The sequence below is a fragment of the Myxocyprinus asiaticus genome, chromosome 37 (genome assembly GCF_019703515.2).
Source record: "Myxocyprinus asiaticus isolate MX2 ecotype Aquarium Trade chromosome 37, UBuf_Myxa_2, whole genome shotgun sequence".
NCBI classification, from domain to species: domain Eukaryota; kingdom Metazoa; phylum Chordata; class Actinopteri; order Cypriniformes; family Catostomidae; genus Myxocyprinus; species Myxocyprinus asiaticus.
This window is the reverse complement of record NC_059380.1, coordinates 7,198,870-7,223,844: the sequence shown is the minus strand read 5'-3', so window position 1 is coordinate 7,223,844 and position 24,975 is coordinate 7,198,870. Positions and strand designations below refer to the sequence as shown.

At 38.5% G+C, this 24,975-nt stretch overlaps 1 protein-coding gene across 4 annotated transcripts in view; it reads right to left on the bottom strand.

The window, feature by feature from the left end:
* LOC127427576 (kazrin-like) overlaps window positions 1-24,975 on the bottom strand; it is a 230,491-nt gene that overhangs the window by 111,013 nt on the left and 94,503 nt on the right. For all 4 annotated transcript variants that reach the window (XR_007894952.1, XM_051675237.1, XM_051675238.1 and 1 more), the window contains exon 4: window positions 19,399-19,600. Coding sequence is in view for 3 of the 4 variants with exons in the window: in XM_051675237.1 (XP_051531197.1) it covers window positions 19,399-19,600 (202 nt within the window). In the remaining variant the exon portion in view is untranslated. The remainder of the gene's footprint in view (window positions 1-19,398; window positions 19,601-24,975) is intronic.

The window sequence follows — 24,975 nt, the reverse complement described above, 5'->3', positions numbered from 1 at the left end:
CAAGCGTTGCAGATCAAAAAGAGCATTCATGAAATGAAACAAGACACTGTAACTGGCAATTTTAATCTGTTTTGTGTCCAGATGGTGGTTGATTTCTTATGTCTGTACTGCCAATATGGAAGTCAGCATAAACCTGTGTTCCCCCATCTGGCCTGAGGAGATGAATTAAGCAAAACCTAATGGATGTGGTGAATGGACTGATCAACTAGAGAAGGACAAGCAGACGGTTTGCAAATCAGCCATCTTTGCTGGCTGGAAAGGGCCACCCAGCTCAGACCTCAAAGTTGGCAGAGAGTTAATACCAGCAGCACCTTAGGTATGTAAACTGACTTAGTATTCATGACAGTTTGAGACTTTGCAGATTGACATGAGTGCTGAGTTTGTTTCCATCGTGTTCCAAAACAAAGAGGCCTGTGCCCACCTTGCCAGCTACCTGGTGTTCAAAAAGACAACTGTGAGAGGTGCCACACTCCATTTCACACTAGTTTCAAAGGTGTGAAGTCCCTTGCTTTTCACTTCACCGCCAGGGTGTGAGCAATGCTTTCACCTGTCAGTGAGTTGTGTACATCAGTGCATTGTGTATTCACACCAGATACACACTCAAGTCAAAAGCAACAGCTATCCATTTCAGTGACAGAGCTGCAGCATTAGCGAAGCTGTTCTGACAGTGCATAGCAACAATCTTACTATCTTACGAGTTTAGGGCTAAATAGAGCTCAGTGTTCTGGTTCCAAATGTAAAACTCCCATTTATTTTTCCATAATGGAATAGAGTCTTTAACAATAAATTATACACTTTTAAAGATAGACCTACCTGCGAGTTTCGAGGTTGTTAATCAATGGTATAGGCCTTATTCACTGTAACGCAATATTTAATTTTTGACGTGAATGAAACCGAGGCTGTGAGGGCTTAACAGCTGTTGGTGTTTAACAGCTGAATTCCTGGTGAAAAACTACCCTACCCATGATTATGAGGGTGAAAATCCAATAATCAGAGAGTCGCGGCAAACAAACCGCAGTAAAAGAGCTCTGCAGCAACCACCAACTTCCATGACACACTGTAAATTACTAAGTCGAGTCCAGTGTTGGGTAATGTTACTTTTAAAAGTAACTCATTCGAATATTGCGTTACTCCTTAAAAAAGTTACTTCATTAATTAAAAAGTAAATTTTTGGAAAGTAAAGCGTTATGTTAGTTTTCACAAGTCAGGATAAAATTCAGTAGGGAACGCCAGCCTAACATGTTCAAGGAATAAGTCTGATGAATAAATGAATATTTTTCACTTAGGTCATCTCAGTACACGCTTGTTTTGAGTTGATCCACGGTGCGTACAGACGCCAAAACTTCAGAGGCGCATGTTGATACAACTTAAATGGAATCGTTTTTAACTCTACCAAAATGTCATAAAAACTGTTTGTTTCATTAATCAAACTACTTGTTTATTATAAAACAAAAATGTAGAATATTTTTAGAAATTAAGACATTTTCCCTGCATATACACAATCTATGTAGAACGTTGGCTGGAGCCACTGATCCAGAGTCTTTTCTCATCCCATTCTCCCAGTTACAGGGAGCTGTAACACGGAGCAGTTCGGCTACATAAGTCCGTGAATTGAGCGAGTATTTCACCATGTGTATCATGTTGTGGCCAGTGGAAGACTAGTCTTATAATCCCTCTGCCTAAATGCGTTTACTGATTTTTTTAATGCAGCGTGTATTAACAAATGAATCAGTCACGTTTCACTCAAACTAATGTTTTTTGTTTGAAACAAAATGCGCATGCGCTTTAGCAAGTTGATTGACAGGCGATGTCTGTATCTAAAAGATGATTGGATCTTTTACCTGTAAGGTGGGACTTCCTTTCTACATCCATTGACTGTTGGGTGCAAGAGCTTCTTGGTTTATGGTCTAAAAGAAAAAAAATATTCCATTACTTTACTCGTTACCAGAAAAAGTAATCTGATTACGTAACACGCATTACTTTTATCACGTTACCCTCAACGCTGACCGAGTCTGTCTCCCTAGAACCTTAAAGTACTACTACATTGGTATTTATCTGCATATTTTGTAATATACTTTAAATATATTGTTTCTATACTTAAAATCAACATTTCTAAAACAATAGTTTTACGTTTTTCCATTGTTTTCAATTCACAATTAAAGCTACACTATGTAACTTTTGGCCTCTAGCGGTTAAAAAATAAAACTGCATGCGTCTTGTGGAAGGACATTATTTTGGTTGTGCTTCGGCTCTGCTCCTCCGTGCAGACGAATGTGGTTCAAGGCATTGGTGTACACATGGATACAGGACATCTTATCAGAGCGAATGGATAAATAATTAACGAAAGAAAGGAAAAATACGTATATTCGAAAACATGTCATCTGAGCAGGTAAGTGCCATATCTTGTTTTGACTTGTTGGAAACATTGATGTTTTGAAATAAATGACGTTACAAAAGTTAGGCAACGTTTGTTAACATTAGACATAATTACTGCTAGTCTGATAAGGTCAAATGTTGTAAAGTTTTTATAACTGCAGGATATTCTGGCCAAATAGACCACGGTAGTAACTTATTTATAGATTGTCATTGTTACCAACCAGTGGTCAACATCATTTCAAGACTCACATGTCCTTGGCAAGCCTAGGACTAAAGGATTTATTCCTATAAATTACTGCCGTTATAAAGAAAAATACAACGTGTGCTAGCACTGCGTGTGATTACACAACTACACATAAACCATATCAATAAAGTATCTTACCTGTTGAGTAAGAAAAATGCTATCTCTGGGTCGCTTTTAAATCCTTTCAGATCTCGGAGTTGTCGCCACCTCTGAAAAGCCAAGCCGATGTTGATTCGGGTTTTTATTACGAACTCTGTCGCTTTCCCTTTTTGCTTGTAGACTCTGCTCTGTTCAGGGTTTCTTTGTTTTTACAAAGTGATTCCCTGGAGGTTTGCAATTTTGAATTGTATGCCATTGTGAACACAGCCATAGACTCACGAACGTGGGTTCGTGAATCGGAGCGATGCCCGATGCGTGAAATAATCACTCTTTTGATGCAGGCTGAATCGTTTGAAGTGCTTTGTCATGCAGTAAAACAGTAACGTTATGCTTTAGAAGACAGAAGACAAAAACAACATTGAATGAAGTGGATATTTACTTACAGTTAATTGAAACAATGCCTGCAGCTGCATTCAATCATCGTGTGCGAGTGCGAGTGCAGTCTGTGAACGATTGTATATTTATTGAATAAATAAATAAAAATCTCCCAGGGGAGCATGCCCCCGGACCCCCTTCAGCATCATGGTACAATAGACTGTGTACTTGATGGGCCCCAGACTCCTCAGTAATGATGAAATCCTACAAATGCCCTCACTGTGAAACATACTGTACAATGTGCATAGATCTTTAGGGCAGTGCAGTTTTGCTTTTTTAATTTTTTTAACATCTTAGACCACTTGGTTTGGTTTATGTGAACTTTACATTAAGTTTATTCCTATATATTGTGATACCCATTTATGATGCCTACTTATGAAGCCATAACATGCATGTGCATATTTCATCCCAACATTGTTTTTATTAATGTTTTGCTAGATTGAGTTTATACCCATATGTGATGTATTTAATCATATTTGAATTTGTACTTTTTTGTGTAAAAAAAAAAAAACGGGGCGGGGCGGGACTGCAGGGTCTCGCCTAGGGTGCCAAATTGGGTAGGACCATCACTGCGTCTCGCATAACTGACCCACCAACATCTTTTTCTGCCTCGAGGCTGGCAAAGTCTCCAGTACTGCACACAAACAGTTATTATTGCAAAATGAATGTCTTCTTCCTCTACTGCAGTTGGTCTTTAGAAAGGTAAATAAACCTTCACTACCTCTTTCTCGCTCAAACTGCTTTTATATGGGAGTGTTCATTTGATGGTTGGCTTGTCTTTTTGAATCATTTGTTCACTGAATCAGAGTCACCATTTTTCAGTGTAACTAAGTTTCCATACATTGATCTAAACCACATATTTGAAAAACTACTTTGTGTGGCTCTTTTGCTTTAAGCCAAAAGTAATCGATGATGTTTTACCACAATAGGCCCTTCCCCCTCACGTTCACAAATGTGATGCCCACAGCCCTTCTACTGGCAGAGAAACTGAGCAGGGCTCTTGAGGTGGAGCAAAAGTTGGAGTTGGGTTTCAGGACAATGTTCCACAGCCAAATCCGCAGCTGAGAGACTAGTCGTGGTTAATTATGAAACGTCTGGGAAAAAATTTAATACGAAAGCCAATCCACACATCCTCAAAAGGGTGAATGAATGAATTTAATTGTTTCCTTTCCAGGGACGAAGGAGGATTCAACCACTCCATTTCTGAGGAGCCAAAACTCTGTCTGCAAAATATGGTGAGAAAAGTAAATTTATTAGAGGCTAGATGGTGAAGGAGAAAGAAATGGAAGGCTCAAGGGAAAGAATTACTATCTTGAGGGCCAGTTCAAATTTGGCAAGATATTCATGTTGAGTACTTTATTAAGGCAGAAGAGGCAACATGCGAACAAGACCTTCACTATTTGTCTGAAATTTCTGTTGAAAGTTGGTCTAGTTGGTTACTGGCAAAGACTGCTAAACCTAAAATAAAGTTCAGTCACTCAGATTTATTTTTTCAACTGTCAACACAAGAACTGTTGCATGTGGTTCACATATGGTGGCCTGGAGTTCAAGATAAAAGTAATTATCTTATCAAAATGTCATCTGAAGCAAGGTGAACATTAACAGCATCATTTGATAATGTGATGTAACCAAAATCATGGCTGGTTTAAATATCTTATTCAAGCTATTTTTGCCAGTTATTATGCAGCTTTACCATAGAAAATTACAAATCATGTGACAGCTGATCAAACTAAGGACCTTAATTTCGACATAATCTTCCTCTGAGAATTTGTGATCATCACAAATATGCTTTAAGCTTCTTCTGGAAACAAATTAGATCTGTAAAATGTCCCTTACATTTCATGTTGAGTGCCTTTTAACCCACTAATCATGATTCAATATCACACAGAAATAGGGTGCAAATAACGTATTTAGCGATAATAAGCAGTTGGCCAAATCTTTCGACTATTGTTGAATGTCACACTCAGTGTCTTGCAAATGAACTCGCTTTGCACTTCAGTTTCTCATTTCAATCTGACGGAGCTCGTCTCAGAATGGATGGTTACTGCCAGAGGAAGGTAGTCTTTTTCTCACTCTTTTATAGCCAAAGCAAGGGGGCATTTTAAATGGGATGAGCTAGGACTTTTCAAATGACTGCTCAAGCGTCCTCCAACTTCCTGTCATAGTTATAATCTTTTGAAGTCTGGATTCAAGCAAGGTTTGGTTGATTTAAGGTGAAAACTCAGGGCTGGATTTGTGCAGATGGAGAGAAAATAGATTGGGAGATTGATTCTGAAACTCAGATCATTATCTACACTGCCTATAGAGGAGAGAAGGGAAAGAGAAAGGCAGTGGGGAAAGACTGACCTGTAATCTGTATATTTCCATTCAGTGCAAGTGAATGGTGATCAAAACTTTGAAGCTCTAAAAGGCACATAAAGGCAGCATAAAAGTAAGCCATACGACTCCAGTGGCAAAATTCATGTCTTCTGAAGTGATATGATCGGTTTATATTTTGGTCTGTTCTCACCCAAAACCAATTAGATCACTTCTGAACACATGTATTAAACCACTAGAGTTGTATGGATTACCTTTATGCTGCCTTTATGTGCTTTTTGGAGCTACACAGTTTTGGTCACCATTCACTTGCATTGTATGGACCTACAGAGCTGAAATATTCTTCTAAAAATCTTTGATTGTGTTCTGCAGGAGAAAGAAAGTCATACACATCTGTGATGGCATGAGGGTGAATAAATGATAAAAATAATTTGTATTTTTGGGTGAATTCTTACTTTAATTATTCATTATGTATATGTTAGTCTTTGATAAGAGACACAGGTTCAAATCCTGTCCTAATATAAAAGTTCTTAGTTTTTTTAATAAACTAAGCTAAATTGCGACTAAACTTAACAGTCACTATCTCCTTGGATTTCCGTTGTATAGAAAAGAGACACTGACATTTCAATCATAACTTTTTTTTACCTTCGATGGGAAAAAACTTATATGAGTTTTGAGTGAGCAAATGATGACAGAATTGTCTTCTTTTGTTTTTTTATAATTGTCTATTTTCAGCCACAGACCACGTCCACACTTATCCATTTCAGTTTGAAAACTCTGTTTTCAGTCCCCTGACGTCATCATTTTCCAAAGTATGCAGTCGTTTTCTAAGTGCTCTGTTTTCGATGGGAGGACAACGCTATTCCAGTGTGGATGAGAGGTGTAAATGTAGCGAAATCAATGTGTTTTCCAACAAAAATGTATTAGTGTGGATGTAGCCACAGTACTTTTTTGTGTTCTACTTGAAAAAAGTCATACAAGTTTTGAGTGAGCAAATGACGACAGAATCGTCAGTTTTCAGACACAGCATTTAGTTAAGCCCTTTTTACCTACAATAATCATGCAACTTAATAATCAAGAATTCACACAATAGGTTGTTTGGAAGTTGTATTCAAATCCACTTAAAAATCTTGCATAGTTACTTGCCCCCTCACTTCACATGTGCATGACGCTTCTGCATCTAGGCATACTTGAGCAACATCCCCCCTTCCCAGTCTACAATCCCTGGTAAGGGCTTCTCTCTTTGAGCTCTCCCTCAGATTCTCTCCAGATGTGCACCAGGATGGATGTGATGTTCAACATATCCGTCCAAAGAGGGCACAGGAAACACTATTTCACTTGCCAATGCTAAGAAATCAACCTTTTAGTGGCTAACATATGGTCTTCATAAACCTCAGGTTCCCACGAAGCAATATAAACGACTTGAAGGATGCATAATGTCTCATTTCCTGAGCCCCGGCCCTGAAAGTATCGTCTGCTGAGAAAATATGTGGCGTGTCACTGCTTATTGTGTTATGATGAGAGGGTCTAGCGAGGGAGGCTGAGACAGACAGTGCGCAATGGGCTGTGAAGAGAAGGAACGAATGAGTGGGAAGAAGTGATGAGGAGCGGGGAGAGAAGAAGGGAAGGGCCTGTAGCCACTGTGGCACTGAAGCATGAAACAGGACCCTGTGCTCTCCCTCACTGATCATTCACTCCTTAGATATAGAATTATGCCTCTCATAAGACTCCCATGGCCAATAGATGACCAAGCCACAGAGAGAACGGAGGATAAACCGATTTTTTAAATAGCATTCACCACTTACTCCTCCATTTTTCTTCTCGTCTCAAATATATGCAGGACAGTATTATAAAAATTAGGCCAACTAAAAAATAACCATGATCTTTATTTTAGCTGACAGTCAATAAACGAAAGTTTAGTAAAGTTTAGAGGGGGTTAAAAGGCCCCCCTCGCCATTTTTTTATTTTTATTTTTTTTATGAGTTTTATTTAAAACAACCTTCTGTTGTTATTTATTTTCACACAAATAATGTTGCTCCATCTATATTTAATAAAAATAAATGTATTTCTTGAATCTTTGTGACCAGAAAAAAAGGCTAAAGGATTAGTTCACCCAAAATTTAAAATTCTCTCATCATTTACTCACCCTTCTGCCATCCCAGATGTGTGACTTTCTTTCATTTTTAGAACACAAATTAAGATTTGTAGAAGAATTTCTCAGCTCTTTTGGTCCACACAATGCAAGTGAATGGGTGGCAAAATTTTGAAGCTCCTAAAATCACATAAGTCAGCATGAAAGTAATCCATAAGACTCCAGTGGTTAAATCAATATCTTCAGAAGCGATCTCCACTGTAAACTTTCACTTTCATATTCTTCTTCTTGTGTTTTTGGTGATTTGCATTCTTCATGCATATCACCCACTACTGGGCTGGGAAAATAATTTCTACCAAAAAAGGACTTAAATATTGATCTGTTTCTCACCCACACCTATCATATCACTTCAGAAGACATGGATTAAAACACTGGAGTCATATGGATTACTTTTATAATGCCTTTATGTGCTTTTTGCATTGTATGGACCTACAGAGCTGAAATACTGTTCTAAAAATCATAATTTGTGTTCTGCAGAAGAAAGAAAGTCATACACATCTGGGATGGCATGAGGGTGAGTAAATGATAAGAGAATTTTCAAAAAATTCTCAACAAGCAAACATCATGGTCACAGTAAGGTACTGACAGTGGAAGCGAATGGGGCTAGTCCATAAACGTTAAAGTAAACACTGTTTCAAAAGTATAGCAATAAGATATAAAAATTATATGTGATAACATGATAAAATCATTTACCATATATGTGTAAAGTTATATCCAATATTACAGCTTTGTTGTTGTGATGGGTAACACCGGAAAACTGTAATCAAGTTAACACCATAATGCTGGTAAATCCCTTATTTTATCACACCAAAAGCATGTTTACATGTATAATGTTAACATCTTGTGGCTATACTTTTAAAACAGTGTATTTTAATGGTTATGGACTGGCATCTTTTACTTTGCATCCATCAAGTTCCAAATAAAACATAAAATGAGATCCTTTTATTTGTAAAGTATTCACTTGATTATCCAAAAATAGGCATTACCAAATTGTTTTTAAAATATAAACCTTTTTTGTTGCTGTTGTTTTTGTTGAATTTCCGGCAAAACTATATCAGTATATTTGCTGTAACTGTGATATTTACTGTAACTGTGATTTTGGTCAAAACGCCCACCCCTACTTGCATCCAACTTTCTCTTACTTTGGCCCCTGTCATAAGCCTACCACCACACGCAGCAAATTTCTCCCCATTCTGCCCAGCTGCCTGCATCTGTGTGCTACACGAAGTGCCGGCTGATGTCACTGACTAGCGGCACGGCCGAAGCCATCTGCTGCTGAGCTCAACAGGGCCTCTAGCACCATTAAAGTCGCTGTCGCTTGCTGCAGAGATGGGCAGATTGCTAGGGGATGGAGAGCCAAAGTAGGGATTAACAGGGCAGCCGAAATTAAAGGTGCTGTAAGCGATTTTAGCATTCTGAAGCTTTCACGTGACTGAGCCATTGAATTATGCTGCCTTCATTTGCTATAGGAATTATCCTACTTCCCACTTCTGAAGTGATAATAATAAGTATGTCGTGTTCACGTGCTTTTTTGTCGGAAAGAACAGGAAACATGGACGACGCCAGGTTCATTCATTCATATTGTTTGAGGAACTTTTATTTTGACACCATAATACAAATCACTCAGTTAGCTTCCGGACGATAATGGAATTTTGGTCAAATACAAGCTATTTTCATGGTGTAAAAATGTACAACATGCATCATATGGTTGCTTATATACGTAAATGAATATGACCAAAACGGCAAGCGCTAACAATTAGCTGTATTTCGAAAAGATTAACAAAACCTGTCATTCACTACAGAAACTGTACTCTCCTCCGCCATGTTGAAAGTTTAGGACAACTCCCATCTCGGAAACTTGGGTATCATCTAGAATTCAGAGTTTCCCTCAATGATCCGCTTCAAATGAGAACAAGTAAAATGATTGACAGTTGAAAAGCGTCAATGTCCACAGACACATTTTTGTTTGCTGTTCACAAAGACTACAGCTGTCACAGAGACCGGTGAGATTTCTCAGGACACTTATTTCATTAATATTTTTAAGGGAGTAGGACAACTTTTTGCGAACTTTTCCATGAAAAAACAAATCGCTTACAGCACCTTTAACACTCGCTGCCTTCAGCTCCAGTCTGAAAGTTAAAAGAATCAGTCTAGACTTTCAAAGCAAAAATGAATGCATTTATACTGGTTGTATTGATGTCAGCTATCATTTAGACAGACAAAACGTTTGAGCCTGGTGGGTAGGATGATTATGAACAAGTGTGGGGGCATGTTAAATTAACTAAAGCCTAATAGAATGCAACAGTCTGGTTCCAGAAGTAATATATACAAGTAATATATATATATATATATAAAGATTCTATATTATAATCAACAACTTTTTTAATTTGACTACATCATTCACAATGCTTCATGGGATTGTAGTTCAGTCCCTCATTAAAGACGTTGAGTACACAGTCTTGTACCTTTGTCTGATTTTCATTTACTTTTTCTATTCAAATCAAAGTTTGTAATGTTTTGAGTCACCTCTGAGCTTGTTTGTTTTGTTTCATGTCTTAGAACTCTTTTATTAAGGATTTTTTATGAAATCCCTATTGAAAAAAATTAATGGGGGAAAAATAATTCCGGCACCAAGACAGCTGAAAAAGTGGGTGGGTGCTGGTGGGCGCTGGTGCACTCGATTCCAAGGTTCAATATTTTCAATTAAATTTAAAACAGACACAAAGGTTCAGACTTTTCTACTTTTCTGATTTTTTTTCTCTCCCCAAAATGTACCAAAACTCACAGCTGGTAAAAAAAAAAAAAAAAAAAAAAAAGAAAGGTCAAAAAAGAAAAATGTGTGTGTGCTTTTTCTAGGTTATTTGCCCATCCCCTGTGGTGAAGGCCTGCCTAGAGGCTATTGTTTGGACACAGTTCACCTCGCTGCATTGGTCACAGACAGGGTGTGGTTCAGGGAGGCCGCGCTGCGGTTTTGAGACTGGAGGGGAAGGAAAAGACGAGAGGGGCGAGAGGACAGGGGGCTCTAAAACCTCTCCCCATACTTAGTGAGCTGACAGGAAGACTGGGAGGTCCCATGGGGAGAGAATGGAGAGAAAGATACTCCCCTCTTCTTTAAAAACAAGGCTGTTCGCTGTGTACTTTTCAAGTGCACTAGTGCAGTTAACCAGAGCTCACTCCAGGCCATCATTTTAGCTTTTTGAGCCAAGTAGAATTTTAATTTTTTTACCTTTAAATGCATATCTACCTCATTCCACCCCCTGTACCTCACAAGGGTGTGGCAGCCACAGGGGATGTGGGGGACACGTCCCCTGCACTTTTTAAAAAGATGATATTTGTCCCGCGCACTTTTCCGAGCTAAACCCATACCGAGTCCAAATGGTGGATTTGTATACTGTATTCTTTGCGTTTTGTTATTTTGGGCTGATTAAGCGACCATCCAGCCAATCACAGGTGAGTTTCAAGAGCCGAAACAACCCTTACGTAACAGACCCTTCAGTCTACAGTCTAATCAACACGGCTCCGTTCATTTCTACAAAGTTGCTTTCAACAATGCTCATTTATCCATGTTTTATATCGGCACTGATGTTGATCTAAAATAATAATCTAGAGATGAGGAACACAAACAAGTGTTATTTATCGGAATATCGTTCTTGATTGTCAGCAGAAAAAACAAGGACAATCCTGAGTCTTCATTAAGTTATGCTTTTTACATTATGTTTGTGAGGTAATAGTTTGATCGGTTGTTTTTGCCAATTTAAGCAGATTACTAGATCTGTGTTAAATATGTAAAGCTATTTTGAGTATCAGCTCCTTTTTTTACCTCTATGTTGGTGTGCATTCGACAAACTGTAGGAAAAAAAGATAGATCTGCTGTGTTCTTAGAACACTTAGGCATTTTACTGAAGTAACTAGACATGTAGACATGCTTTTATTCATGAAAATGTACAGATGTTATTGAAACTCATTATAATTATTATAAGACTATTATTGTTGTCTTTTGATAAAAGTCATGCTCAGCAGCTAACAAACTGTAGGGGAATTATAGATTTGCTTTGTTCTTTTAATGCTTAAACCCTCTACTAAAGTTTCTTTGTAGGTATGTAGACATTTTTAAGAATTAACATTTTCTTTTGATCGTTGATTCAGTGACTAACTCGTTTCACACCAGAAATGGTCACTGAATCATTAAATGGATCTGAATGAATTTTGGTGAATGTAGTCAAAACACTCGAGCCACTTGGATACAATTAAATCCCACAATGCACAAGCACAGAGTAAAAAAAAATAAATGTTTGCCATTACTGTAATTGATTAAATAATTTATTCAGGACAAGATTGTACTCATTCTTTTATTGTCATGTGTGAAACAGAAGCAAGTGCTCCACAAGATTTAGCTAAATTTAGCAATACTCGAATCTTTAAAATACTACAAATATTAAAAGTAAATATATTAATATATTAATATAATACTTATATCACACTTATATATTAAAATATACTGTAATATATTAATACTGCACTGTAAGTGTTGGGTCTGTGCAATCCACCTACTCACAGCTGTGTCCCCACCACTTTTAAAATGTCTGCTACGCCCCTGGTACCTCACCCATTTTTATGTCTGAGTTATGTCTGGTCCCCTTGCACACCAAATGAAAAGCTAAAGCAAACTAGAAAATGGCATTCCATCAGAAGAGTCAATGGACCGTGAGCCCCCTAAAAATTAATTCAAAATAAATGCAACAACTAAAGTGAGAAAATGAACTGTTGTTTTAATCACTTTACCAACTAATATGCATAACTCTGATGCATATAATGTAAAAAGATGTATTTCTTATTTTTCCTTCATGCGTAGTAGCTCATGTGAGTTTTAATCATGAGGCTGACAACATAAAGAATGGCTATAATAAAAATAATAAAGAATGGACCAATCAGAATGGATATTCAAATTATGCAATGTCATTTGCTTCTGTCTAAAGGCGAAATAATTCAGTATTGAATTCTAGTATTACCACTAGACTAACACATCTTACACATGTATGTAGTTTTCTCATAGGATGGCCATGGTCTTATGTTACCAAGGGTAACAAGTCAGCTAGGGCTTTTACATTGCACTGATGCCCCCTCAAAAAGACCCTCCAAAAAGAGGAACCTGAGAAGAAAACTGCAGGGAGAAAAGATGCATCTCTGGTGCCGAAGACCCAGCAATGTGAAACTACCAATCGTTGCTTAACCTTTCCAACAAATCCTCAAATATTCATCCTCGTTTCAGACTAAATAAAATTCCACGAAACCAGCGAGCCGTAACACCTCCCAAAGGCTGATTTAAAAGCAATTTAAAATGTCACCTCCATCTGCAGCTGCTTTGAGTTCACTCCATCGCATCTCCCTCTGGTTATCACTTCTCAGGGTCGTGGGGGTTTAGCATGCTGGCTTGTGCGAGTCCAACTAGTGTTGGCATAAATCACAAGGGCACTGCAGAGCCATAAGCAGCACCGCAGGCTCCTTAACACCAAGCCTACTGCTTCAGGCTATTGCCACCGATGCTGGCAGCACTTTCATGTGGTTATATTCATAATGGCTTGTCACAATCTTTTTCATCAGCTTAAACATAGTATTAGCATGTAGAACTGCTTTGTGTGAAGCTGGCAGGGAACATTACATTTACGAGCGTTACTCTACTCAGCAAGGCACAGCTCAAAAGAGACAAATGGCCACTTTTTGTTTTTATTGTAAAGTTAGACTGGCTTTTATTATTTAGGTGTCGCAGCTTCTTTTGGGTAGTTTAAGTGAGGTGAAGCTATCATCGTTTGATGATTCAATATGAAAGTGACAGTAAATACTTCTGATTTAGATGACATTCTGCTATTTACTGTATAAATAGCAGTATGTCCCCCATTCACTCTGTTTTAATGGAATAGTTCACACAAAATTGAAAAGTCTGTCATTTTTACTCACCCACTTATCACCCGTTTGACTTTCTTTCTTCTGTGAGGGGAGAGCTAGGGTTATTTCAAGATTTTGATTCACAAGTGAATGGACCGTATTACCATCCAAAGAAACAAATTCTCATTTCAGGAGGTCAAGAAATCTTTCAAGAAATCTAGACCTAATATATGCAGTATTTGCAGATAACTTAAAATGGAAACAGTTGTGTTTTCTAAAATCAATACTTCTTAAGCCTAATACATTATTCACCATCCTGACTTGTTTGTTTGTATGAAGTCGCCTGCATTTTTTAGGATGGTAATGTAGAGGACTTACATTTTAGTCTGTTCCTTACAGAAAGTTATCGAATGACTTCAGAAGACTTGGAATACAAGTCATATAGGACAAATTTGTGATACGTTTATTGTGCTCTTGTATTCTTTTTGAAGCTTGAAAGCTTCAGTCTGCATTTATTGTAATTGTGTGGGGAAAAAGTGAACAGTACATTATTTAACATTTCTTCTTTTTGTGTTTGATGAAAGAAAGAAAGTCAAAATGAGTTTGGAATGGCATGAGGGTTAGTAAATGTTGACAGAAAATTCATATTTGGGTGAACTATTACTTTCTCCTGTTCCCTCTCAGGCGTTGGATGCCTTCTGCCTTTTGGCGTGATATGACGTGAATGCATTAAGATGGCACCTCTGAAGCTTTACTCAATCTGGATGGTGACTCAGCCAATTTGCAACTTCAGAACTTCAATCAACCAGTTAAGACTGTGCAGATGCCACTCCATTAGACATTTTCTCATTTGTCGTTGAAACGCTCCTCTCTAGCGAGGCAGAGGCGCGCTGCTTTTCATTTTCACACTTTTCGCCTCCAATCGCTTATGTTTAGAGCCGCATTGGAGATCGTTTGGAACCTGTCTTACTTGTAGATTTCACAAAGTAAGAAAGTGAACTTTGTAGTCTGATAGCTAACATTTACATGAAGATTTGGAGTCTTTGACTTCTGAGTACAAACCAGCCACGATGTTAAATAATTTATTAGGCTTGAGAAGTATTGATTTAAAAAACACAACTGTCTCCATTTTAAATGATCTGCAAATATTGCCTATATTATGTCTAGAGTTCTGCTGACCTCCTGAATTGAGGTTTTATTTTTTAGGATTGTAAAACAGTCCATTCACTTAAGAACCAACATTTACCATACTATATGGCAAATATTTTGTCGAAATAAGCAATTGATAACAATGCACGTTAGCCTTTAAGGGGGGCAAGAGGTTCTCTTTTCGCCTGACCGGGGGTGGGGGTGGGGGTGTAGATGAAAGATAGCAAGATTGTAAATTAGAGGAAATGCGTGGTCCAATTATGTTATGGGTAATAATGTTTAAATCTGTTTGCAAAACTATGTTCACAAATGTGATTCCTTCTTAATGTCATATGAATCTGAAGCACTTATTTAAATTCATCCGATGGTTGGGTGCACACTAGCCTGAACTTGAATCTATATCTGAAAAGGATAATCACATCCTCTACTCTTAAGTAGAAAAGCCTTGTAATTATTCGAATTTTGCCTTGTTAGTGGTGCTTGTGATAAAACAGGTGAAGAAAATTCCATAGTTTTACATTGATGGAGAGACCTAAGCCATATCTTGAGATCAGAATGTCATCCCTTTCAAAAATCAAAATACAAAAAAAATAAAAAAATTGCTGCAAATTCACCACTCATTATTTTCACATGCAAATGAGCATTGTTGCAAACTCTTCATTGTTGCCACAGGTTTGCCACAGAAGTGTTTGCCTGTCACAGCAAATTGTCCATTGTTGCCAAAGGTTTGCTGTGGGTTCACCACTACCGGTGAAGAGCTGCAAACTTCTGGCAAATATTTTGGCAAATAATAAGCTCACTTGCATGTGAAAATAATGAGTGGCAAATTTGCGGCAAGTTTGCCAGAACTGGTTGAATGGTAAAGAAAAACTCACTTCTTTTCCAGAAAAAAAAAAAAAGTAGTTTTCTACTTTAAACTTCATTGTCATCTCTGAAGATGGAGAGGACCCAGAGCCACACTGGTTGCCACATCTCTACATTAGACTGTCACAACCCATTAAACCCAGGCCTGCTTTCAAGTTAATATTCAGAGTCTATCCGCCTACAACACAGGGCATACATTTCTCATGTTTCAACAAAGTGAAAAAAGTTATTAGCAACAATAAATGATTTTGTAGCTTTTTGTAGAAAATATTTATTTGCAACCGAACCGCTAGTGTGAAGAAAAAAAACTAAATTTGCGGAATTAAATTGAATCCAATCCAGCCCCACAACAAACATAATGGCCCTCAGCCCTTGGCTCGATAATGACGGAAGGATGTGACCAGAACGCAAGTGAACTCAAAGCCCTGATTAGAAGAATTCTGTTTTTGAAAGGGGAGGGGAGGGGAGCTTTGTGTTTAAACTATGAGAGTGACTCCCACATACAGCTGGACAGAGGAATGTGTATCTGATTACATTCTGCTCGCTCAGCCTCCGGCTCTCGCATGTAAACTGTCACCTGACTGAGAGGATAGAGAGACAGAATGAGACAGATGTGTCATGTCCATTTAAACTGAAGGGGCACATGCCACTTTAGATTGTTGAGCAAAATAATTTGTAATAAAAAACGTAACTAACTTTAAAAAATTTAAAGTTAATTAACTTTCAAATATATACATATACAGTGTGTATATATACACACACACAGTATATATACACTGTATTACGGTTACGGTAACCCAGATAACCGCTCTGTACAATTATAGTGAGAAGAATAGCATCTCAGAATAACAATGTGGATTGGTGCTGTTTTGGTGGCACGGGGGGGACCTACACAATATTAGGCAGGTGGTTTTAATGTTGTGGCTGATCGGTGTATACTGTATACTGTACAAATTTATGTATAGATGTATGGTCAGGATTTGAACCTAGGTCCAATTGCATGAAAATTGTAGACCTACCACAAACTGCTAAGTCATGTGTCTTTCATATAGGTAATCAACTGAGCTCTCATAAGGCAAATCAAGTGAATCAGGACTGCCACTGATGCTCCTTCAAAATAAATAAATAAATAAATAAATAAAAATTGGAAATCACACACCTAAAAGGGGGAAAGACAGAGAAAGACATAGAGGAGAACAATTACGTCAGTGCACTGGTAAAAAGGAATGTGGGCTCACTGCAGTGAGATGCCTTACACCCGTGTGAAAAGAGACAGAGAGAGAGAGAGTGGGCGGGACGACACACTGGTATTGTGCTGAGCCATGCTGATCATACAGTCTCATTCATTTTTAAAGTTCCCGCTAATGACACCTGTTCAAACAGGTGCTTACTATCGCTCTCCATCTATTCTGATCTGAAAGAGTCTTCACATACTTCCTGCTGCCCAGACTGCAGTGGAGCCCTGAGGGGAGTGATGTGCCACCACCTGCTGAGCTGCCCTGCATGCTGTAACTACCATAACATCATCAACCTGACACAATATCAATACGCTGATCCTCGCCTGCACACCTAGACAATGTTCGTCCACATGACTGAGCCGCTTAATATGACCTACAGCCGACACGCAGTGAAACGCGCCTCAGGCTATGAGATTTCCACATCTCAACCGGAGATCACCACTCCAAGCTTCCTTTTTGAAGAGCATGACGTGAAAGATAAGCAAAAACACACAAATGATTGCTCACAGTACACACAGTGATTTACAGTACAAGGGTGGTTAAAACATGTCCATGAACTTTGTTTTTCAATATGTCGTATGCCCACATACCTTTCAAAGGATTTTGCATATGCCCTCCTAAAATGAGTTTTGATAAATATGGCCACCAGAACAGCAAGGAGGCTTTTGACTCGGAACTTTTAATTATACTGAGGTGATGCCGCAGCACCGTTGAGTGAATTGTGATTATTATTATTATTTATTTATTAATTGGTGTACAGAGATTCTCTCTAACCACGCAAGGAGCAGTGGGAGTAGTGATGTCCAGTTCGTGAACTAATTGTTCTTTGAAATGGTTCTTTTTAGTGAACGAGTTGAACCAGTTCACCAAATTGGACTGAATCGTTTGAAACAGTTCGCGTATCGAGTCAACACTGATCCACAAGTTACTCTATCTTAACCTGTCTTTCAGATGTGCCTGACACTCTGAATCGAAATGAGCTGATAACTGGGAGTAATATGATCCTAGAACTGATGATATCTGCTTTTGCCAACTCTTCTTTGCAATGAACCGCGCCAACTTGTTCACAAATCGGACTGAACGCCCCGGTCACAACAGTTCATGAGTCAACAGTACAGTGAGTCGCTAGTAACAGTTCTTGAGTCAACAGTACAGTGAGTCGCTCGTAACAGTTCCGGAGTCAACAGTACAGTGAGTCGCTCGTAACAGTTCTCGAGTCAACAGTACAGTGAGTCGCTAGTAACAGTTCACGAGTCAACAGTACAGTGAGTCGCTTGTAACAGTTCTCGAGTCAACAGTACAGTGAGTCGCTCGTAACAGTTCTCGAGTCAACAGTACAGTGAGTCGCTCGTAACAGTTCTCGAGTCAACAGTACAGTGAGTCGCTCGTAACAGTTCTCGAGTCAACAGTACAGTGAGTCACTTGTAAAAGTTCTCGAGTCAACAGTACAGTGAGTCGCTCGTAACAGTTCTCGAGTCAAAAGTACAGTGAGTCGCTCGTAACAGTTCTCGAGTCAACAGTACAGTGAGTCGTTTGTAAAAGTTCTCGAGTCAACAGTACAGTGAGTCGCTAGTAACAGTTCTCGAGTCAACAGTATGAGTCGCTCGTAACAGTTCTCGAGTCAACAGTACAATGAGTCGCTCGTAACAGTTCTCGAGTCAATAGTACAATGAGTCGATCACAGCAGTTTGCGAGTCACCAGTACACTGAACTGTGAATCGCCTCTTTCTGACATAATACTGAGAACTGCTGACCAGTGAGCAGCTGATGAGCATGCGTGAACCGAGGACTTGAATGAGGGGGCGAAATTTTTATTTATTCCTTGATAAATTCACAGTATGCCCACCTCTTCAGTCACTACTACACCACTGGTTGAAGGGATAGTTCACACAAAAATGGAAAGTCTGTAAAAGTCTGTAGTCTGTTTTTGTAATGTTCTGAAAAACAATTTTCAGCACATTTTTGCCTTGTACTAGTTCATTTTAAATGGTCCTTCATGCTTCAAATGAATTTTTAAAACCACAAATATTTCATGTAGAGCAAAACGCTGTTTAAAAAAGTTTTCGATGGAGTACAGCATGTCACATCAAGGACATGTCAACTTCCCAAAACTATTTCTTTTCAATTACCCACAACACATTAAGCACTTTTGGCAATAATATTGGGATTGCAATCTCGAACTAAAGTCATCTAAACATGGAAACACTTAAGAAAAATGGTAGTATCCACCAGTTCAACTAAGACTTAGTATCAGACCTGAACCACGTGTTTCATGTTATTCCCTGCGAATCAGAAAAAGGCAGGGGTTTTGACATTAGCCGAACCTGATGCCAACTTTATTTTTTCCTTCTCTTTGGTTCAAACACTCCCTCTCTCCGTCTGATATCTCACAGCTGTGTTCGAAAGCCGTCCCACCGGCTACCCAGGAAACGGGACAAGGCACAGAAGAACGGGATCAGTTGGCCCCCTCCTCCCCTCCTCACTCTCTTCAACCCTTAACAAAAGCTCCCAGCACCCTCCCACCCTTATAAATTAACTATTTGCTGGTATACACTGTAAGAAGTTCAAAAACTGCAGCATACAGTCCAGATGCAGACATCCCAAATGCATATACTGAACAGAAACTTGGCAGATGTTCCTACCGTGGAGGAGGTGGTGGTGGTGGTGATGGTGGTTCTGCTGGTTGTTCTCCAGGGGGTTGCAGGCCCCCAACTCGGCCAGTCTGCGGCTGGTCATGGAGAGCTCGGAGCGCAGGTTGGTCACCTCCTGGCTGGCCGACTGGATGGCCCCATCAATCCGCTGAGCCAGCTGCTTGTTGTCCTCCATCATTTTCAGGATTTTGCCCTGAGAAGCAAATCCACACAGAGGTGCATGATGTCAAGCACACTGTCAGGGGGTAGAAGAAGCTGTTCGTCCCCCTTTATTCCTCCTCTGCTGCCACAGTTTAGTCCACACATACAAAACAAACACTGAAGAAGAGAGAAAATCCCAAATCAGACTCTCCTCCCCTCTTTATGCCAGCAGAAAAGACCTAATCACTACCTGTTTTCAGTTAGTCAAAGAGAGAAAGCGAGTATGTGAAAAAAAAATTTAACAGAAAGAGGCGAAACAGCAGGCAGAGGAGTGAGAGGCGCTCCCACCAGCTGCTTCTAGAGAGAGGACACAGTGCATTGAGAGATGACATGCTCTCTTTTAAACGGAACATACCATGTGTACCAGATTTCTGGGGGGAGAGAGGGAGCTAAAGTACAATGTTTCTAAAACTCTGAGAGCTGCAGTCTTTGCTTCAATGAGCCTCCCCTTTTTGAGCCGTTTTAAGGAGTACACTGCAAAAAATCATAGCATCTTTGTTTTGTTTCACAATAAAAATATCTAAATCTCCATAAAACAAGACTGCTTAAGATATTAAGGCTTGTTTTCAGAGAATGCATCTTGGATGTGTCTTATTGCACTGGCAGATTTTACTAAGATTTTTTGAAGCGTAAGTGACTGTTCTTGCATGCTTGGGATGGAAAATGGTACAAGACTTTCTTCCTCCTCTCCTGTTCCACTCACAGTGATCCATCAACAAGCACTTGTCAAGCTGGATACATCTATTATCTCTGACACACACATACACACACACACACACACACACACACACCCCTTTCTCTTCATTACATATTCGTTCTTTTATCCCTGGAAAATGCTCCCCCACACTTGAGGTCACGGATGGGGGTGGGTTAGGGAGGGGGACCAGGCAACCTCTGCACTGGACACGAGAGACGGTTAGTAGTCCCGCCCCCTACACACAGGAAGTGAAGAGAATTACAGTAAAAGTCAATCTCTCAACAGGGTCAAAAGTTTGGGGCTTATTAAGTCTCGAAAAGCAGACTCACAGAAATGTTTTTATTGGTTGCTCAGTCAAAGCTCAGGAGTCCTCAGTTATGCTTTATTTACAGAGAAAGTTCACCCAAAATGAACATTTTGTCATCATTTACCCTCATGTCACTGCAAATCCATAAGACTTTCTTTCTTCGGTGGAACGCAAAAGGAGATGAAAAAATATGCAATAAAAATGAAGGGTGTCTGAGTCTAATATTCCATCGAACATCTCCTTTGTGTTCCACGGAAGAAAGAAAGTCACATATGTTTGGAACAACATGAGGGAGATTAAACAATGACACATTTTTCATTTTTAGTTGAACTATACCTTTAAGTATCAATTTAAAGGAATAGTTCACCCAAAAATGAAAATTCTCTCATCATTTATCCACCCTCATGCCATCCCAGATGTGTATGACTTTCTTTCTTCTGCAGAACACAAACGAAGATAAAGGCAGCATAAAAGTAATCCATACGACTCCAGTGGTTTAATCCATGTCTTTAGAAGCGATCTGACAGGTGTGGGTGAGAAACAATCAATATTATCCTTTTCTTGAATAAATCTTGGGTTTGATGTATTGACTGTTCATATAAGAGCTGTACACTTTTTATCATGGTACTTTGGTGACGAGTTGGATGTATGTATATAAAATAAACATTATGTGGTTTAAAAGACTGTATGAGTAACTGTTTAAGCGAATATAAATTACAGACGCTTTACAAGCACAGCCTGTGTTGGCGCGAAAGCCGATTTGAATCAGGCAGCTTGTAAAATAACTGTTGCAGAAAAATATATGTGTGACGCTACTCTGCGGGGCCCAGTTATAAACTGTCGCATATGTGTGATGGTACGTATGAAAGGGTTAATGTCCCTTTTTACTATAAATCTCCACCTTTGACCAGCGATATGCATGAAGAATGCGAATCAGCAGAAAGCAAAAGAAGAAGAATGTGGAAGTGAATGAGAAAGTGGAGATTTATAGTAAAAAAAAAAGTTGATCTGTTTCTCACCCACGCCTATTATGTCACTTCTGAAGACATGGATTAAACCACTGAAGTTGTATGGATTATATTTATGCTGATTTTATGTGCTTTATGAGCTTCAAAGTTCTGGTCAGCATTGTGTGGACTACCAGAGCTGAAATGTTCAACAACAAAAAAATCTTTGTGTTCTTCAGAACAATAATGTCTTACACATCTGGGATGACCTGAGGGTGTTAATTATGAGAGAATTTTAATTTTTTAGCTATTTTGTGAACTATTCCTATAAAAGATGTTTCTACTAAAATTCTTTAATAAATCAAAATAAACAAATGACACAATTGTTGAAAAAGTAAAAGTAGAATGCTATAATATAAAAGTGGACTGGTCTAGGAAAAATTTGATAAGAATTGTTTGTTAATTCTAAAATCTCTGACTTGGAGACACAGGTATTGTTGAAATCTCTTCCAAACATTCTAGAGATCAAATGTGAGATTATTTGGGTCTTATTCTCAGGAGACAAATCAGAGAACCAGGAGTCTTTACATATACAGTAATCTCAGTTGTGATATTAATGAGATCTCATTTGAGTTTCTTTATTTTCTATGAGGACCGACAACTGTTTGACTTTTCCTCAGAAATCTTGCGCAAGTGAGTGAAAATTCATATGTACTTTAAGTATCAAAGAGGCTCCTATCACCTCTATGTCTACCCCAAATATTTAGCCTTATGACTATAATCAACACTCACTTGCCTTAGAGGAACGGCACTTACGTTCCCCAGGCAAGCATGTAAATGATTTTGCTCAAAATGAGAAAAATCATTCCAATCCAAGAGCAAATTGAAGGGGTGTGAATGAGGAAGGCAAATTTGGCAAACCATCACATCAAAACTACACGGTGAAGACCTATCATTTCACGGCTCAGCCCAAGACACATCTTCATTTGGTGTTCATAGGAGGCAATTCCAGAGACAGAGGAATCCATACTAAAAACAAACAAGAAAAATTGCTAGTTTCCCTGCAAAATATGCTTTTACTGTCCCTCCATTACTTGAGTACGACTAACAATCTTTATCATTTTGTATGTGTGCATCATCTTTAAGTTGCCCATTTGTGTCCACCTCGCTCACGATTGAGGAATGGGTACATTTGATACGCTTTATAAAAGAATGAACTTTTTAGCAGGTTCCAGACAGATTGTTTTCCATCAGAAATTAATTGGAAAGTTAGGCACATTTTTGTTGTGCTGTTTCATCAACTTGATTCATGTTTTTCCTAAAATTGTGTTAAAAAGACACAACAATTGCAGATTATACAGTAAGAGTCTAAAGCTACAAAATAGAGTTACAAAATGAATGTTAATAGCATACTGTAGCTCTAAGAATTTGATGAGAGATGTTTGAGTTCATATGAAATATCTGACTTTTGATTGCAGATTTTGGTATATTGACATGTGTGAGGATACTGGTTTCTCTTTTCCAGGAGAAAATGTGAGGTGTGGGAGAGATGACTGAGAGATGGATACATGGATCAATGACATGATAGTAATTTTTTTGTTTGGGTCAATTTATGTAATATATTAAGAATGCAATTCACACACAAAAAATTACTTGAATAAACCTCTACTATGATGAACATTTATATATATATATATATATAAATGTGCATCACATGATTGTGTGTGAAGTAGGGGCTTCGCTTGACTTCAGTGTCATCCGTGGCTTAGCCCACAGGCCATATTATAATATAAAAATAAGAAGAATCTTTCCTTCCATGACTGAACAAATGACCACCCTACCTGTCAAATAATAATTATATTAAGCGCAACACTGACACCGGTTCAGAACTTTATATAAGCAAATGTCAGGCGCACAATAAACGGATCAAACACAATTTAATTTTAAATTTGGAGGATCAAAGCAAGAATTACAACTTGTCGGCTCATTGTTCATTGTGCAGAAATTAATGCTAAAAATCAAATCAGTGTTATTTCCTAATTGCTTATACTCCCCACAAACTTTGCTTTTGTGACCAGGACAGTGATATTTTGTAATTTACCTATTTCCAGTGAGAAAATGGGTGAATTTGTGTCTTTTTGTTCACATAAAGTCAGGATAGAACAACATATGAATCCAAATGAACATGTATTTATACTAAAGTAATATTCAAAGCTGTGCTGGTCCATAATGGTAACAAGTACCCATCTCTTCCCCTGGCTCACTCGGTGCACCTCAAAGAGGATTACAACAGCATCAAGACCTTGCTGGACACCTTGAAGTACGATGAGTACGGCTGGGAGGTCATAGGAGACTTCAAAATGATGGCATTTCTGATGGGTCTCCAAGGTGGTTTTACCAAGTTTCCCTGCTATCTTTGCCCTTGGGACAGCAGGGACACCAAGGCACACTACCACAGGCGGGACTGGCCACAGCGGACCGAGTTCTCTGTGGGGAGGAACAATGTCAAGTGGGAACCACTGTTGGACCCCCAGAAGGTGCTGATGCCATCACTGCACATCAGATTGGGCCTTATGAAACAATTTGTCAGAGCTCTAGAAGGCCTTCAAGTACCTTCAAGACTTCTTCCCTAATCTGTCTGAGGCAAAGGTCAAAGCCGGTGTCTTCGTTGGACCACAGATAAAGAAGGATTTTGGATTCATATGTTGTTTTTTTCTGACTTTATGTGAATGAAAAGACACAAACTCGCCCGTTTTCTCATTGGAAATATTTCAAAATATCACTGTCCTGGTCACAAAAGCAAAGTCTGTGGGGAATAATAGCCATTTTCTATACTTTTGAGGCATAAGCAATTAGGAAATAACACTTACTACCCAGGAACAAAAATTGTGTTACATAATGTAATTGAAACTGCCGTGAATTATATAAGTTCATATCAAGACATTGTACTGTATGTGGTAACATCCCCCCTCAGTTACAGTAATTTTTAGAGAGGAAAACCCATTAACAACTCCAAGCGGGACTGCTCGATTCTGTCTGATTCTTTCTCCTGAATAAATTAAATTTGTGATAATGACACTGTTTAGCTAAATTTTGAGATTTTTTCACACAATATACTACTTTATTTTCACAATGCTAATAATTTTTACTTTATTCTCATATGAAATGTAATATCATAATGCTTTAAATGTATTCTAATAATGTTGACTTTATTTGCAAAATATTACGACTTTATTATCGAAATCTTTATTATTTAATTTTTTTTTATAATTAACGTGGCAATAAAATACCATCGTGGGATCACTGAGTCAAGTTAAAAATAACTTGAATTTTTATAAATCCATCTTGAAACACATGCATTGGGTTTCATGACTGTTATTAAACATGATTCCAGGTTGTTTTTAACAAAGCAATGT